Raw genomic sequence first — 19811 nt, 5'->3', positions numbered from 1 at the left:
CCCATTTGCAGTTAAATACAAAACTTTTCGCCCAAAGTCATCTACAATAAATAGTCTCGAGAGCTCCATGGAAAGGGGGATTGCGGGGGCTGGACAGACTAGGTGTGTGCGCCTGTGTGAGATATTCTGGGGGCAAGGGAAAGTTCATTAACTTTGTGGAAATTTTGATTTGGGGCGTAATTTAAGCTTTTGCATGGATAAGTTACTTGACTCCAGAGCACAATGATTGATGGCCGTGATTGAGTGGTTTGCTAATCTATCCGTATCAGGAAACTATCTTAGTCAACCCATGTCTATGTGTCTTTGATGCGGATTAGCCTCTGGTCATTGCCATTTATTAGTTAAACATCAGGAATCAGTGATGAAAGGGGTCATCAATCAATAAAAGTAATTAACAATGCCTGAACCAGTACATCGTTTTGATTTTTCGATCTGCTTCAATCATTAGCTCTATCAAAGTTGATCTTGAATCTAGGACTCCATCATTTATGATTAGACTTCTCACAGATATCAAGCCATAATCTCTCAAACATCATTCGATCACAGATCAATCAACATTACATCCGCTATGTTCCTTTCACGCTGAGCGTCAGTTCAATGAGATGGCAATCAATCGCGCATCATTGCCAATCAATTTGGCGCTTAGTCGAATTGATTCAATTCTTTCATTCAGCACTCACTTAGCATACACTCGACATTCATTACAGAGACAATGGTGTCACTTTATGCCCCCCACAGAAGCGGATTTATTACGGTTAACAATGGGGCAAGTATTCTTTATTAAAATACGTCCGGAGGTGTGGGCGGTTGGCCACCCTGTGGTGTGGTGGCCTCCAATGAATAACAAAAAAACAAGACAAAAAACGTTCATTCCTCAAACGAGGCTGTAAACATGTCGCAAATGTAAATCAAATGTATAACAGACAGAGTCTCGTGGATGGTCCAAGGATAAGATACTTGTATTGTTCGTAAATGTTTGCAGCTCTCTAGTATCTTTCAGAGAAGGATGGATAGAGTTGGAGTACAAAAAGAGGGAGAAGGGCATAAACTTGGAGCAATTACAGCAGAGAATCCATTGAGCCGAAGGCAAACATTCAATCAAGACTGTAAATTAAATAAACGATGGCCAAAGGAAGGGCTCTGTGCCCGTACCCTGTGCCACACTCTGTCCCGGAATCTGCCCGGAATCTGTTCTCCACCCACTCGGACTTTACTCCCACTCCGACTCCATGAATTGCACCTGTTGGCATCCTATATACTATACCCAACGATGGCACATAAAATGTAATTATAAAGCATTCAAACATCCGCCAAGGAGATATAAACTTTGCCCAGCCAGAGGGGGAACAAAGCGGTTAAATCAAGGGGGCTGAGTGGGTAAAGAGGAGCCCAGCACCCAGGACAGAGGTGCTGCTGAGCGAGAAGAGGCACACAATGTAAGAGATTTAACACTTTGTGCGAACTCTTAACCGGCTTACGGAGCTGAAGAAGCCGCTGCAAGTTTTACGAGCTATTGCCTGGTCAGGCTGCCCATCAACATCCATATATATATCCATACATATATATGTACGTATTAAATACTATATAGGATTTATTATATACATATATACGCAAGGGTGTATATGTGTGTCTGTATATTTAAACGTATCTGCGCATTTTTCCACATAAAACTCAATGAAGCATCCACTGACAGGCGAGAGATAAAGAAGAAACTGGCAACGCCTGCTGCTGCTTCTTCTTGTGCCTGTGCTGTGCTCCTCTCCGTCGGCCTCCTACTGATTTCAATTTCAAAATGTACGCTCCATTGGACAGTAAGGAACACCCATTCACCCTCCGATAGCCCGATACCCTGATACCACGATACCAAACGCCCAAGCGTCCAACAAAAAAGTGACATTAAAAAATGGTAGCTACTTATCAGCCCCGAGGCCCGACATCCGGACACACCAGAACAGAGAATATTTATCAAAAACCTATCGCGTTGGCTCACGCATACGTTATGTGAAATTCAAATTTTGAAACAGAATATAAAAAAAAAATCCCAACATTCGTGGAATTTTGATTGGTTTTTCGGTTGTTCATGAAACGAAATTTTTCTGAACAAGACGATGTGAAAAATGTACATTAAAATGCATGACTTTTTCCTTATTTGGACGAGGCAGGGATTTTGTATTTGTTTCTTAATGCCGAAGGGAATTAAAATTGTGGAAGGGTGTTAATGATAATCCAAGAAAAAAACATACAAAAATTGGATCAAATAGCCATTCGTTCAGTTTCAACTAGCAATGTAGCCCTGATATTAAAGTCATCACTGAATGGATTACATCAATATCCTCATACGAGTATAATAAACAAATTCGTATAGATTAGAACATTAAAAAACTTCTCTCGATCTATAGACAAACAAGCCAACAATTATTGCTTCGATTTTGCTCAATTCTACGAGGCCAGTAGTGCAAAAATGAAACCGGTTCGATCATTCCTCAAAGTTCCAGACATGAATCAACGGACAAGCGAGGAGGAGGAGGTGTCACAACAGGACAAGCGCACGGCTCGAGGGATGGGAGGTGAAATGTCGACTCAAGCCTATCTAGAGGAGCCAAAATGGCCAATGGAGATCCTTTCTATGCAGCAAGAGCAGAAGCCTTCCATTCAGGACCAGACCCAGGCTCAGAAGCGTATAAGCGCGCACAGATCCGGCTGTGGTATGCACCGTAGCTATCATCCAGGCGATTACCTAGCAAAACAGCCACATCAGTGCCAGAAGTGCCAGAAGTATCAGAAGAATTTTGATGAGAGTCCAGGCAAGCAACAGCAGCCGAAGCAGCAATATCTGGAACAGACATGCCAGACTCCTCCGGATGAGGCGAATTTCGCTGACAATATCGATGAACCTGAACAGAATTCTCCTCAATGCAATCAAAGCCAGAAGAGAGCACCGATAAGCAAAACTACAGACGTCATATCCCCGCGTCCTCATCACTACAGTCCACAAAAGCCAAAGATGCTTTGTAAGAACACGGACGTGATAGACTTTGACAAAGATTTGAAAGGACTTGATAAAAGCTCAGCATACAAATACATGGAATATGCCCCTAAACTGTGTCAGAGTTCACCGCATCAGACGAATCAGAATATTTTTCATAAGCACAAACAGGAGCATTATCAAATGATGTCACCGTCACGTCAGAAGTTCGAAAAACAGCAAGCTAAGCACATCCAATTGTCGCCTCCTCATCAATACAGTTGTCGACTTGAGCCGGATAAGGGGGCCAGAGAGATTGGTGGGGAATTTCTCGCTAAGAACTCGGACATTCTTACATCAACATCCTTGAGCGAGATCTCCGAGAAGAATTGCGAAGATTCCACTGTAAAACAAAAACGATATTACAAATGCAGACGGTGTAGTGACGAGAACGGCACGAACAGCACCTCCACAAGATCGACCGTCATCACTGTGAAGAGCAGGGACGAGCTGCGTTCCATGGTCCGGGACGAGCTGTGTGCCTTGGTCCGGAACGAGATTGAAATTCATTCGGTGTTCGGCGAACTGTCTGATACTGTGGTCTCTCATTTGAAGGACTATTTGTGGGGGCTGTCAACAACTGACAATGTTCCCCCGCCCAAGAGCCAGTATAATGATAGCCAGTGTAAAAATGCACCCAAGAATTCAGCCATAGATAATGCCCTGGATACCAAGAAGCAGGAGTCATATCAAACCCAAAAGAAAGCATCGTTCGGCAAAGGCATCCGAATGACGCAAAATCCAGGACTAGCTAGAGAAAATTCCGGAGAGTTCCAGTCTATGAGCACACTGTACAAGAGCATGGAGTATGTTCCTAAACAGGGTTTGCTTCAGTATCCTACTCAGCGTAGGTCTCAGGATCTTATCAAGGAGCAGACACAGAAGTCGTATCGGCGCGCTTCGTATCACAAGAACCAAAAGCAACATTCCTATCGTACCTTCAAGCTGGAGGCAATACAGAACTCTCAACAGAAACAGCCTCCAAATCAGCAGATGTCGGACTTTCCTCCATTCGCATGCTTCAGCGATACGCCTGAGGACGATTCCGAAGAGTCTAATTTCGAAGTGGATAAGAAGACACTCAACAAGCACATGGAAGGTTCCCCAAAGGACAAACTCAAACACAGCCAGTCCGGTGACGAGCATGATGTGTTTTCCATGGCTAGTAGCAACTCGTTTTCGACTTCGATCAGTGCGAAGAGTGGGAACGAGCTGCGTGCCATGATCTGGGACGAGATGGAATTGCAGTCGGCGAATGTAGAAGAGAATGTGTCCATCTTTTTAGACTTGAGTCAGCCCAGAGATGACGGAAATCAGGATATGAAGGAAACAATGTCCAAACATCCAAAAATCGCTTCCCTCCCGAATTTGGCCATAGATGTTAATGCGCCCACCACTGATTCATTTAAGGGTTCGAAAACAGATGAGCTGCCACAAATCGAGTGCAGTATGAGTATAGATGATTTAGTGAACTGCAAGGTCATCACTCCCATGATCATGAAGATACACAGCAAGTATATGACCTCTATGCAGGATGCGATGCAGCTCATGAAGTATCTGGAGACGGTGCCGCGCCTTGTAGGTCAGATTTACAAGGACAACATCACGTTGGAAAAGAGGAAACTCTAAAAATGTTGAAAGTCACTTTGGATTCAATGATACCTCTTTATATATTTTATAATTATTGTATTAAATAAAACAAATTGCACAAAATTTATATTCGCGATTCGATAAATACTTATGCCAATTAAATTAAAATCCTGAGCGTTGTGCTGCTCTTCAGTCCTTCTTTTTAAAATATAGCCCCGCTCTCTGCCACCTCCCTCACACGATGATAATTTACAATATTGATGAAACGACAAAAGCAAAAATACAGAACCATAGAGCATGATCATATCTTTTTCAGAATCTGCATCAAATCGAATCAACATTATAGCTAGAACGAACCAATCCAACTCCCGCTCACTCTCTCCCTTTCTCTCTCTCTGTCACAGTATTCCTCGCGCATTGTGCGACCTCTGGCGGTGGGGAGCAAGACATAACGGCTGGTGTTGGTAGGAAAAAGGGTGAGAGACAGACAGATGTAGCGTAATAAGAAAGAGCAGCAGAAAAATGGAGACAGATAAAAATTCAAAAATTCGAATCAAATCGGCCATTAGGTGCCCATCCCTACTTTAACGTAAAAATTAAGTCGTTCCTGACTGCCGCCTCTGACAACGTTTCCACTCATTTTGAAAATAAGAATAAAAACCCTACCACACAATACTTGACTTTTCTTGTATCATATTAATTTTCATGCTTTCATTTTTAGCAAGCAAAGTAATCTTGCTATTAAAGTCATCCCTGAATGGGTAAACTCTCGTCACACGAGTGTACTGAACAAACAAAATCCATTGAAACAGCATCAATTTCCGCTCGCTTGATGGATACACAAGATCACAAGTGTTGCTCAAGCGATGGCAAAAGAGAAGAAACAAGTCACAGAATTCGCTACCTATTAGAGGATGAGATGCCGCAACAGAGCAAGAAAAAGCTATGGAAGGAAGTCCGTCAGATTATTTCTCCTACCGATCTAAGAACATTGCAATGGCTTACGGAGAAAACTCCAATCCAGGAGAAGACACAGAAACCATATCACAGATCTGTCTTAGTGCAGCGTTCCAGTGATCAAGCCGATTTTCCACCACAACAGCAGCAGCAGGACGATCGGAATCATCCTCAACAGTCGAAGACGTATCGCAAGAACTATCAGAGCTCCGCCAAGCAGCAGCAGGTGCAAAAGAATAACGATCGGTATCCAAGACCTTCTCCGACGTCCTTTCAGCATCATTCAGAAGAGCAGTACCCAAAGACTACGTATCATAATTCTCCAAATCAGCATCAAAATCCTCAAGAGCAGCGGCAGCATTCACAACAGCCGTACGATGATCAGACTGAACAGAATCCTGCCAAGATGATGCAGTACAAACAGCAGACGAAATACCAGAATCACCCTACGAAGGACTATCCTCCACAGACGCCGTCTGAAGAACTATTCCAGCAACATCCACCGGACGTGAATCGGCTGTCTCCGTATCATAAAACTACAAACAAGCATTCGCATGGGAATCGTCACACGGAAAACCAGACAGAGGATGATCGCAAGAATCCCTACAAGATGATGCAGCAAAATCTGCAGACAGAATACGAGAAAGCCCCTAAGATGGATCCGTATGAGGATCATACTCAGAAGCCGACTCATAATCAGTTCAAGCAGAAACCACCGGAGGAGTATCGGGTGTCTCCGTACCACAATTCTACAGAGAAGCATTCGCATGGAAGCCCTCAGAATATGCAGCACTATTCAAATGATGAGCAGCCTCTTCAAAATCCTAACAGGCTGATGAAGCAAAATCTGCAGACGGAATACCAGAAAGGCTCTAAAAAGGAGCCGTATGAGGATCATTCTGAGCAACCGACTCCTGATCAGTTCAAGCAGAAACCACCGGAGCAGTATCGAGTATCTCCGTACCACAATTCTACAGAGAAACATTCGCATGGAAGCTCTCAGAATATGCAGCACTCTTCCAGAAAGGTTTATGATGAGCATCCTCCTAAAGATCCTGACAAGATGATTCAGCAAAATCTGCCAAAGGAATACCAGAAAGCCCCTAAGATGGATCCTTATGAGGATCATCCTCAGCAGCCGACTCCTGATCAGTTCAAGCAGAAACCACTGGAGCAGTATCGAGTATCTCCGTACCACAATTCTACACAGAAGCATTCGCATGGGAATCGTCACACGGAAAACCAGACAGAGGATGATCGCAAGAATCCCTACAAGATGATGCAGCAAAATCTGCAGACAGAATACGAGAAAGCCCCTAAGATGGATCCGTATGAGGATCATACTCAGAAGCCGACTCATAATCAGTTCAAGCAGAAACCACCGGAGGAGTATCGGGTGTCTCCGTACCACAATTCTACAGAGAAGCATTCGCATGAAAGCTCTCAGAATATGCAGCACTCTTCCAGAAAGGTTTATGATGAGCAGCCTCCTAAAAATCCTGACAAGATGATGCAGCAAAATCTGCCAAAGGAATACCAGAAAGCCCCTAAGAAGGATCCTTATGAGGATCATACTCAGAGGCCGACTCATAATCAGTTCAAGCAGAAGCCACCGGAGGAGTATCGGGTGTCTCCGTACCACAATTCTACAGAGAAGCATTCGCATGAAAGCTCTCAGAATATGCAGCACTCTTCCAGAAAGGTTTATGATGAGCAGCCTCCTAAAAATCCTGACAAGATGATGCAGCAAAATCTGCCAAAGGAATACCAAAAAGCCCCTAAGAAGGATCCGTATGAGGATCATCCTCAGAAGCCGTGTCAAGATCAGCTCAGCGATACGCCGGAGGATGATTCCGAAGAGTCTAATTTCGGAGTAGATAAGGAGACATCCAACAACTTTATGGAATATTACGGTGAAGGTTCCCCAAAGTACAGACCCAAACACATACTGTCCGGTGACGAGCATGATGTGTTTTCCATGGCTAGTAGCAACTCGGTATCGACTTCGATCAGTGCGAAGAGCGGGAACGAGCTGCGTGCCATGATCTGGGACGAGATGGAATTGCAGTCGGTGGATGTAGAAGAGAATGTGTCCATCTTTTTAGACTTGAGTCAGCCCAGAGATGACGGAAATCAAGATATGAAGGAAACAATGTCCAAACATCCAAAAATCGCTTCCCTCCCGAATTTGGCCATAGATGTTAATGCGCCCACCACTGATTCATTTAAGGGTTCGAAAACAGATGAGCTGCCACAAATCGAGTGCAGTATGAGTATAGATGATTTAGTGAACTGCAAGGTCATCACTCCCATGATCATGAAGATACACAACAAGTATATGACCTCTATGCAGGATGCGATGCAGCTCATGAAGTATCTGGAGACGGTGCCGCGCCTTGTAGGTCAGATTTACAAGGACAACATCACGTTGGAAAAGAGGAAACACTAAAAATGTTGAAAGTCACTTTGGATTCAATGATATATTTTATAATTATTGTATTAAATAAAACAAATTGCACAAAATTTATATTCGCGATTCGATAAATACTTATGCCAATTAAATTAAAATCGTGAGCGTTGTGCAGCTCTTCAGTTCTTCTTTTTAAAATATAGCCCCGCTCTCTGCCACCTCCCTCACACGATGATAATTTACAATATTGATGAAACGACAAAAGCAAAAATACAGAACCATAGAGCATGATCATATCTTTTTCAGAATCTGGATCAAATCGAATCAATATTATAGCTAGACTGAACCAATCCATTTGACTGCTCAACAACTCGGGCACTCCCGCTCACTCTCTCTCTCTCTCTCTGTCACAGTATGAGAATCATCCTCAGAAGCCGACTCATGATCAGTGCAAGCAGAAACCACCGGACGAGTATCGAGTGTTTCCGTACAGCAATTCTACAAAGAAGCGATCGCATGGAAGCCCTCAGAATATGCAGCAGTCATCAACGTTTATCAATTTACAAACGAAATTCATACCCATGTATCGTACTTCAAAAACAATTGAAATTACTATTTTGGTTTTGTTAAAATGTTTCTTTATGCTCATAGCTACTACGCAAACGCATATATTTTGTTTAGTATCCGCACAAAAACTGTGCACTGTACGGGAATTATAATTATGGAAGGAGGTTAATATTATTTCATGAAAAAACCATATACAAAAACTGTGCAAATAAATTGGATAATATATAAATATGCAAATTTGCACATCATTCATCATAGGAAAAATTATGCAAATTTTACAAACGAGCACTACGCCGATGAAAATATTTATATATACTATATTTATTTTGCAGATGCATACGGGTATATGAATGGATACATTTTTTTTAGTGGAATGTAAAGTTTTCCCAAAAGTGAAAGCCTGCAAGTAATCAAATTAATGGAGACATTGTACATGATTAATACAGATACTACATACGTATGGGGATAGAAAAAAACTCATAAATTCGACACCATTACCAGGGCAATTTAGCTTTTGACTTCTTTATACATAATATTTTATTTTAACCCAACCTGAAGTTTGTCTCGGGAATAATTGGTCAGGACAACAACACTTTTCGTTTTCGAGAAAACAGCTGACACGGCCCGATTCGGTTATCGTTACATAGGATGTTACTCATAACAGAGGATTTTGTGCGCGCCATGCACTAAATTGTGCGTTTAACAGCCATGAAAAAATATGCACAAAAATTCTGAAAACGGGAGCACCTAAAAACGAAAAAGGAACCTTTTTTTGTGAAAATGCAAAACCCAAAAGTATGTGTATACACTCTTCCTAATTTAACGAGAGGGAACGTTGTGAGTTGCTGCGGAGACCGGAACTCTACATTTGTACCCGATACTTAGTCAGTATGGCTCTCCTCCGGCAGACGCCGCTAATATTAAACAACACGACAAAGAGTGAGCAATTTTGAGATATACGTTTTATAGTGAGATCTAACAGGAGTAGGGATACGAGAAAGAATGAAATTGTTTTCTTGATTCTGGCTATAATAATTATACGATCTGGTTCAGATTTTACACTCTACAACATATGGTCCTCCTTTACGATTCTGCGTTTTGAGTTTAGTTTCAGTTTTTTTGTACCTTTGAAATTGTGGATGCCACAGATTTTCGCCCTTTGTGGAGGCGGAAGTTGGCGGAGCAAAGTTTTGAAATATTCTCGTAATAGTGACATATCACAGAAGTCCGGATATAAAATTTCGTTGCTCTAGCTCTTAGAGTCTTTGAGAACTAGGCGCTAATAGGGACGGACGGACAGACGGACAGACGGACGGACGGACAGACGGACGGACGGACGGACGGACAGACGGACAGACGGACGGACGGACAGACGGACGGACGGACAGACGGACGGACGGACGGACGGACAGACGGACGTACGGACAGACGGACAGACAAACCGGGCTCAATCGACTCGGCTATTGATGCTGATCAAGAATATATATACTTTATAGGGTCGGAAACGATTCCTTCTGGACGTTACACACATCCACTTTTACAGCAAATCTAATATACCCCAATACCCATTTTAAGTATCGCGTATAAAAAGATGGAAAATTCACGTCTGCGAAAATTCAAATAAACGAGGAAAACATAGTATATGGAATAGCTTAGTCCAAATCAGTGGTGGAATCTTCAATGGGAAAAATCTCTGCATTCACTTGACCTAAAAAAAAGTTCGTAATAAAGTTACAACCGCAGCCTTTTTCTAAAGTCGCTAGTCAATTGCGATTTCAGTTGGCAAAGAATCTGGCCCACAGTATTCGAGATTCACCCAGATACTCATACAATTGTCCTTGGCATTCTGCTCCTACTCGTTGCGTGTTCCTTTTCGCAGTTTTCTTTTCTTTTTGTTTTGTATGGGAATCCCTTATCAACGATTATGTCAAATGTTTGGCCACTAAGTAGCCAAACTGTTGTCCGCTAGGCCCCTCCTTTGTCCTTTTTGCCGCTGCCGCTGTCACTCACACTCAGTCTCAGTCGCATTCTCAGTCCTCGTCTTTCGCTTCCCCGTTCCCCATTCTGGTGCGGCTTGTGATTGCTTTTCCGTTTGGCGTTGTCTCAAGACCGCAACAAGGAGCAGACAGGCTAGGCCGACAAGCTACAGTAGGCCCGGAGAGGCAACAAAGAAATCCTGTAGTATGTTATGAATATGAAGTTATGTACACAGAGAGGACGCCTCTCTGGCTAAGCCAAATGTTGCCATTGCTCATGCATATAGCCCGACTTAAGTGATTCTGGATGAGGGATGGGCAATGGTGATGGTGATGCCCATGCTGAAGCTGATGGTTGATTTTGGTTGAAATGGGGGCGACTGGGAGCGGAGTAGGTCAAGCAGCTGCTACTACTGCTGTCCCCCTGGCTGTCTCATGTAAATTTTGTAAACTGAGCCGAAGCATAAATTAGGATGAAACACGATTTGCATGAAAGAGCATCACCATCACCGCAGTGACGAGGATGAGCCTCTCAATAACTACCTCAGAGTCACTGCTCTGAAGTTTCCTCCCATGGCCTCCACTTTCCCCTCGCTCCGAGTCTCTTTCCTTAGAGATTTCATGCAGAATCAACAGCCGTGGCCATACAAACGCCCTGGGGTCGTTTTTGCAAGATTGTCGACAAGGTGCTACCCTCATTCTATTAGGGATGCTCGTGCTTCGGTACTGTTTGCACAACCTATCTTTTATCTATGCTAAATAGTACAAAATTCTAATTTTCGAAGACAAAAAATAAATCATTTATCGATCTAAAGACTTTCTGCTGTGCTCGAGTCGGTTATTCGACCAGACGCTCAAATAAAGGTTTTTTTGCATAAATATGTAGGCTGCGTCGGCGAAATTCTTAAGGCTATGGGACTTTTTTTCATAAGAAAAAACTATCCCGAAGATACAAAAGAAGAATATCGCTTTCAAACCCAAAAACATAATCGATTGAAGGAATTTATTCGCTATAATAAATAGAATCGACTGAAAATAGACTTAATCAATCCTATTTCCTTCAATCGACTGCAGGAAGAATTTCACTCTTTTCATACTCTCAAGAGATACACTCATCTAGGCGCATTGCTTATTGTTGAATATTGAAGGGTCTAAGCTTAAGGATCATCGGGTTTAAACAACAAGTAAACAACAAAATGTACAAATCAAAAATAGCAGAAACCACAGAAAATAAATATTTTGGTTAATGACAAAGAATCGCAGTGCTATGGGCGCTCAAAAGGAGGTTCGATCAAAGTCATGTCAACCCTTTTGGATAGCAGAGTATGCTGTATCCTGTTCGTCTCACCCTTCCATTGGAATGGTTGGCCAATACCATCTCGGGTACCCGAGACGAGGCTACCTTGATAATAAGACAGCATGTGGTAGGGCTTTCGTTATGCGTTTCGACTTTCGCCCGGTGCTGCTCGTTACGTGGATTGCCTCATGCATAAACATGACACTTGGTAGTCAGGGAACCCTCTTCCCAGCCCTATCTTATACCCTATCCGAATCCGACCCTATCCCCCAATCGCAGAGTCCCTTTCAAAGATGAAGCAATTTGTGGGACTGTGATTTTGTATCAATTGCCAGGAGTGCTATGGGGGAATTGCTCATTCGCCGCATAAGCCGAGAGCGTAATACATTTTTCGAAGATGTGGCACCTCTTAAACCGATTTATTTATCGCCTGCCTCCACAGCAGCCCATACGCACACATCAAACCCATAATAAAGGTCATATATCAGGTGGCTTGGTGGGGGGACAAGATATTCCTGTTTGTCTTCGAATCGAATCGGGGATTGCCAGAAAGTGATTTATATAGGCAGAACGAACCCTTTGGAGACGCCGCCCACTACAGCCTGGGGACAACAAACACACACTTGTATGCAAATAAGCCAGAGACGTAGAGACCAGACCAGACCAGGTCGGAAAATTCAATTAAAAGAAAACTGTTTTCCCAGCGAAAGGAATAATGCAATTACACCGAAACACACACGCACCCACAGAGATAGAGACGCAGATACTGGCAGGTCGTGTGGAGCACGAGGAACGGCGCATGGGGGCACACAAGAAAAAGCTTATCCTGCAGCCAGTCCAAGCATAAAGCGTAACCAAGGGCAATAAAATTATTAAGCCACACGCAGACGAGGAGAATAAAGTGAACGCTGGGGAAATAAAAGCACACATCTTGGATGTGGAAACCTTTCGGGCTGGGCTGCCTTCTGCATGAAACATGATGCAATGAACGCAATCACAAGGCATTATCATCATCTATACCCCCATGGCATCTTTTTCCCTCTCTCTCTCTCTTTCCATTCCTCTTTTTGCCACCCCCCCTCCCCCCCAGGATCCCCTGTCAGGCCGACTATCTCCATCTGACGCTGAGCGCAAAGTGAAAAATCATTCGCAGAGACGCTGAATTTTTAATGCACTTTGGCTCTCGATTTTTGTGGCCCGCGGCTGCCACAGTGCCTCGGTGCCTGACTGCCTCCACTGGCTCACAGACTCACTGGATGGATGGGTAGATGGGTGACTGGATGACTGTATGAATGGATGGATGAGACCCTGGCGATTGTCGCTTCAAGTGTGCCAGTTGCTTACGTAATTGTTTGCCCATGTGGATGCCCCTGTCACTGCCCCTCTCTCTCTCTCTCATTCGCTCTGCGTGTTTGTGTGTTTGCTCTCTTTTTGGCCACCTGATTGCAGATTGCTCCGTTAGTTAGCCAGGCGTATACGCTATGCACAGCAACTACAGATACAGATACACTTTTTCATAAATTTCTACATTTATTCTTCTTTTTGTCCATATTCATTAAGTCCTTAATCATTTGTTCCATCAGTCATTTACTCGTTTAATCGTCTATTCATTCGTTTACTCTCATCTGTAATAATTTATTCCTTCCTTTACTTATTTCCCCACTTTTTCCTTCCTCCGTTGCTAACTTCATACTTTTTTAAGATATTCCTTTTCTCATTTCTTGCATTATTCCTTCCTAATTTCATCAATTTTTTTGTATAATTTTTTATTTTTTCCGTATTAAGGTCTCATGCTCCGAATGGAACAAATGGTTGAAGTGCAGGGCTTCTCCAACGGTGGTAAATCATTTTTCATTCAGCTACTCATACTTGCATTTATCCTTGGACTCGTTTTATTTCTACCTTCAGATGCTTACACGATTCTGTAGGTCTCTCCATCATTAATGGGTTTTCCGATAGAGATTGATCAAAAGAAATTCCCAATGAATTGGTAGAAGGTTTCTTTTTCTGTTCTAAAGCAAATTCAGATCTCTCTCAGATATCTTTTTCGATATTTATATATGAATTGCCGCATCCTTTCACGGATGTATGGCGTCCGTTTTGCATGCCCTCATTGATTGCTCTAGAGTTTCACTCACTAATCTATTCATTCCGCCTAATTAGCCCGGCAATTGTATGCAAATCAATCGAAACAACCCTTCGATACACGATAGTGGAAATCGCTACAATTGCTCATCGCTAGAGATTCTCATCTCTGGCCTTTGCGTGGGGCTGGTTGTTGGCTGATTAAAACCAATGCTCGCCAATGCTCCACGCTCCATGCTCTGTATGCTTGCTTGTCGACGGCTCGGTATTTGCTGTTTATCCCCCGCTTGGCTCAACAATTTTTCAATGTCAGAATTTCTTTTTTGCACTTTGCCTGCTTTGCCACCTTGCCACCTTGCCACCTTGCCACCTTGCAACCTGCTATGGCTGCGATTTGAAAAATTGAAAAGCGTTTTCATGGAGGCGGCGGCGTTAGTGGCAGCAGCGGTGGCAGTGGCAATGAAAATTAATGGCCAGCTGTTGGTGGCTGCCAGTTGGCGTTGGCTGGCGTTTAATTTTGCTCAATCGCTCACCATATTACGCATACGCCGCGTGTCTAAGGCCAGTGCCGAGTCGGGTAAATGCAATTGTCGAATGCCAATGGAAGCAGCAAAGTTTTGCGGGGGCAAATTGGCTGAAATTGACTTTATACGGATACTGCACGAGTAGCAGGCGAATCCCCACTTCGGTGAATGAATGAATGAATGGTTGAAAATAGCACAGAACAATGCCCTCGGACACGGCCGTTGAACAATGCGTCTCCCATTGGTCTCCCTGGAGATTTTCTTTCAATGCCGATAAAAGCTAAAGGCCATAGTGGTTATTTAGACTTGAGTTTCAAGCAATGTTTCACTATAGTCATTGGTAATTATTGGTTGTACGGGTGTCTTCCAACAACTGATTCAGCATAAAAATATTTAAAAATCTGCCCATTAAGAAACTTTGGATAGCTGAGAAGACAGAGGAAAGAAAAACTAAACAGCAAATGTGGCAAAAACTTTACATTTATTTGTAGAAGTTGTCGTCTCCATCGTTTTGGAATTTCTAATCCGTAACCACAATATGAAGCAGTTCCTCAACCAAGAGTTTTGGTCAGGGCAACAGTTGCGGTTAAAGCGGGAACCACAGCTGCAGTAGAAATTGCGGCCAAAGGTGGAAGTCCGAGGAGGCAGCTTGACCTGTGGCTGGGACTGAAATGGGAGCTCGACCAGAAGCTGGAACCGATGCTGGAAAAAAGTAGCTGTAGCTGAAGCTGAAGCGGAAGCGGAAGCTAGGGTAAGATCTTGGGATGGAGAAAAAGCAAAAAGCTGCAGCAAGAACGGGGACTGATGCTGTCCACTTTCCACTTTAGACTTTACAACACAACATTAGTCAGAATATGATTTGTTGCAGGCACAATTCTTTGCCTAACCCCAACCAATTATCCAGCTTTCCACCCATCACCAGTTTCAGTTGCAAATAATTGGCTACCAACTAACCGCAGAGCACTCCGAGTGCATTGTGCAAAACTTGTCCAGTTATCGCTGCCATTCCATTAAAAAACAAAATCTCAATTGTGAGGTGAAAATGATTGTTTCGGGACTCATTTAAATGTGGTAATCCATTTACTTAAGAGGTTTTTGCGCCACTTTCTGCGGCGGAAGTGCTTCTCCACGCGCTAGGCTAGGCTAGACCTACCCAAGGTCTAGTTATAATTCCAATTCCACGGCCAAATTCTGCTTCTGATATAACCACAACACTTTTCCTGACACGATAGCTTCTACTGCAGCTTTCATCCCCACACCAGTTCCAATCCTATTCCCATATTGAGCTCCTACTTGGGCGCATGTTCCTGCTCTAACCACAACTCTAATGCTTGAATTCTGTTTCCATCTTCTGCTCGCTATGCAGCTCCTTCTGTAACCCCATCTCTGGTACTTATAGCCTTAACGCCTGATCTAGTGACGGCACCCACTTCAATTCCTGCGCAAAGCCCCTTGAAGGAGCATCAGCACACACACTCATTTCCACTTGCACACGAACCCTTCACCCGGTGCTCCGATTCATCTGGCACGCTTCATTGGATTGGCCCCTTAATGCCTTTGCACTTAATTGCACCACACCTTCATCGCACCCACCCACACCCACACCGACACATTGTACATCCATCCATTCAGCCGATCCGAGCACCGGGGCACAGGAGCAGAGGAGCAGAGGAGAGGCGGAAGTCGGGGCGGGGAGCATAATTATTTAACGCTTCGCATCAATCAACTTTTGTCTGGCTGCGAAGTGTAAGCTAATTAGCTTAAATATTTAATTGAGGCAAATAAAATCTGGCCTGGAGCTGCCTGAAAGTATGCAACGGGAATATTTTCGCACCAAGGATATTTTACACACACATATACAGATACGAAGAGTCAGAGAGCGGGTCACGCACGCACACACATAATTGGCATCACACACAACAGTTGGCATAAAACTCGTTCTCGCTCGCATCTCTGCTATGCGCTTTCCCCCATCTGGGCTGTCAATTCGAATTCAAATGATGAATGCCGAATGCTGAATGCTGAACGCTGAACGCTAAACAGCATGGGGTGGTTAGAGAAGGTTAGAGGTACTGCGATGACGAACGGCTAGGTCACAGTCAGTCCCCCGCATGTGCGTCAAATTACTTCCGCTGGATTTGAATTTGTTGTTAAGACTGAACGACAGAGCACACAAAAAGCAAGCAAAAAAAAGGCTTCATACTGCCTCCGACGCAGTTGATGCCCTTGCTGATCTAATGCAATACTACATATATAATGAACTGATTCTGATCTATTAACCTATGGTCCATGGATAATCTTTAGCAACCACAGTCCTATCGATTTGTGATTTTGATCCTGAAAATGTGAATTTCAGACCAAACGATGATATGGCTTGATATGGTTCGATTATGCTTCCCAAAGAATACTATGTCTTAATTTAAAAATGTCGTTAGAATATCATTTTTTAAGCCCGAAAATATAGTTACAGACTCTTGTTTCACAGCTCTTACGACTTATGAGCGGTGTACCATGCAGAAGACTGATCATGGAGCGACTTAATGAACTATGATTAGTGGAAACAGAAAATATATTGATGCTACTAGAATCATTGGCGAGTGCGTTAGAAAAACTTTCAATTTCCCAAAAGAATAAATATTAAATACCGCCTACAGCAAGAAGAAAGATCTACAAAAATGTTTATACGAGTAAAATATCGCAATCGGAAATATAAATACCCCTTGTGAGTGTATGAAAAGGTAACTTGTTCGCTGCTCAACAGAACTGAGACGAGCTCAGCTGGCTGAGACTGTTTCCATCAAATGCCACCGACACACAAGCACACGCACAGAAGACACTCATACATATATGGACTTTCACTCATACAATTACGCGAATGACAGGAAAAGTGCGCACAATGCGCATGAAAGCGTAAAAAGCAAAGCAGCAGCAGAAAGTGCCACGGCACAGGAAACAGAAATGTGTATGCAATGAGTGGTGGGAAAGGGGACTTGGGTGGGCAGGGCGGTCTTGGGTAAGGGCGAAGAGAAATGGAAAAATTATAAAATATACACGCACACGCAAACGCACACAGGCACACAAAGTCATAGTCATAGGCTCTCTTGGCAGGCAGATGAATGCCAATTAAGCCTACACTTGAACCCAGCTCGTCGAAGGACGAAGGACGCGACGCGACGCGTCCACGAAAAAGGGAAAATGCCGCCGCGCGCCTTCACTGGCAATCAACAAAAGACGCTCGCCCAAATAATAAATGCGTTAAAAAGGGAATATATACATATGCGTGTGTGCATATTGTATGAGCACGAGAATTCGTGTAAAATAAAAGAGCCCGGTGAAAGCAAGGCCGTGACGGTGACGGAGTAGAAGGTGGGTGCCCCGTGCCCCGTGCCCCGTGCCCCGGCCGCATGTGTACACTCGCATGTCGATTCAAGTCAAGTCCAGGGCGCAAACACAAAGCGGGGGAAATCGTAATAAAAATAATTGACAACTATTTGACATGCCTCATGTCCGCACACACAGTAACGCAAAGGCCATGCAAACAGCATCCTGCCTCAAATGGATGGGAATGGGCTTGCGGGAATGGGAATACTAGAGGAGCGCGCTCTCTATCTCCCTCTATCTTTCATGGGTGCGTGTCCCTGGTGTGCATTAGCTGGGGCTTCTTCTAGTCATTTGGCTGCCTTCGAGCTGGGGGTGTCGGCACTTTTTTATGCTATCCTGCTATCCTGCAATGTGAAAAAACTTGGGGTAGATGTGGCTCGTTGATCCCCTATATAGACCCGAGTGTATGGCTAATTGATGGGGGAAAAGTGGGAGAGGCTTAAGAAGTTGCCTTCTTGAGTGAGTTTAACTTCTGAACATCTCGGATCAGTCACAATGTGGGTGTGTGTGTGTGCGTGTGTATCAACCCTTTCAGAGTGTGTGGTGGAGTACGGGATGGGGCGAAGAGGCTGGGGCATGATTGATGGCATCTGCAGACAGAGCCACATAATCAATTTCTTGGCAGGATATTTGTAATTAAATGAAAATTGCTAAAGAAAAAAAAATAATGAAGAGAGTACTTTTTCCCATCAAACAGAAACTGATGTTTGATTGATTTGCCTGCTGGTGGAAAAGGTTAACAAAAAGGATGTCCGTGTTCGTGTTGGTGTAGGTGTGTATGTGTGTAGGGCAATCAAAATGGAAATTAATGGCATGAAGTGTCTGTTACATGCAGACCTCAACGCCATCCCCAAAGGCAGGACAACGCATGAAAGAAACACGTTCAAATGAAACACGTTCCGGCTAATAGGCACGTACCACGTGGCAGCGCCAAAGATGCGGCGATAAAGCTCGCTGGCAAATGAGTTAGTTACCTCAAAGCCCGGGTCCGGGTCCGCGTCCGGGTCTAGAGAACGTGTGCCTGCTCCTGCTTCTGCTGCTCGTTCAAGATGAAGATGCTTCCTTCCAGCTTATTCGAAAGCGTCGCGAATGGGATGACCAAATGAAACAGAGATGTTTAAGGTTCCTGGGTACTTAGGTGCATGGATAATCGAAAGAAAAGGCCCAGGAGAAGGGGATGAATAAACAGAGAAGCTGAAAGTGAAAGTGAATAGGGAACGTCAAGAAGGAGTTAAGGAAAAAGGACAATGTAGTATTCAAAGGATAAGTGCTCCGATTGTGAAGAAATTAAGTGTCCCTAACAGTACTTTATAGAATTGTATTGGACAAAGAGTTATTCGATCAATTGAGTCTGTAATCGATAAATAATCAATTGATTATAAATATCTGTGGTGTTAACGATAGGGCCATCGATTGAGGTTTTAATAAACCAGAACTTTTGTTGATTCTCGGAATTAATTTCATTTGAATTAACGTTAATTGAGGGAGCCATCGATGAAAGTTGATTTTCACATTAAATCAGCTTTAACACGGATCAAATTAACCACAACTTTAAACCATTTAATGGGGGACTCTCGCCAAAGGCGAAGAACGGACGCATTCATTAAATTCCCAAATTGAGCTGGTTTTATATCGATTGCGAAAATATGGTTTCTGATACATGATGCAATTACTGAATAGGATCAATTATCTCTCACACATTTTCGCATGCAAATTAATTAGTTTAAAGAATGATAACAGTAATCGAATGAGGTTAATAGCCGTATAAATACAGGCATATAATTTGGACTAGAATGCAATTAGCATCTGTCTGCTGCTGGCAGAAATTGACTTTCAATGACAATTGACAAATAAATTGGGTGCCTCGGGATCTTACAGGATGTTTACACTTAAACTGCCGCTTAATCATACGACCTTTTTGTATTTAAACGATTTGAATGAGTTCCCTCTGGTGATAAAAACAAACAAGCGTTTCCAAACGACTATTTTCAAATCATCG

General features: G+C 43.4%; 1 protein-coding gene across 1 annotated transcript; it reads left to right on the top strand.

Annotated features, from left to right (window-relative positions):
• Positions 1-5433: 5433 nt before the first annotated feature.
• LOC6597620 (putative uncharacterized protein DDB_G0271606) lies at positions 5434-8043 on the top strand. Its single transcript, XM_002022722.2, has one exon. It carries the CDS (start codon positions 5448-5450, stop codon positions 8019-8021), a length of 2574 nt encoding a protein of 857 aa, XP_002022758.2. The 5' UTR covers positions 5434-5447; the 3' UTR covers positions 8022-8043.
• The last annotated feature ends 11768 nt before the right edge of the window (positions 8044-19811 follow it).

This window comes from Drosophila persimilis, unplaced genomic scaffold (assembly GCF_003286085.1).
Source record: "Drosophila persimilis strain 14011-0111.01,24,50 unplaced genomic scaffold, DperRS2 tig00000804-arrow-arrow-pilon, whole genome shotgun sequence".
NCBI lineage: Eukaryota > Metazoa > Arthropoda > Insecta > Diptera > Drosophilidae > Drosophila > Drosophila persimilis.
Note: the sequence above shows the minus strand (reverse complement) of the source record. Positions and strands in the feature narration are given on the sequence as shown.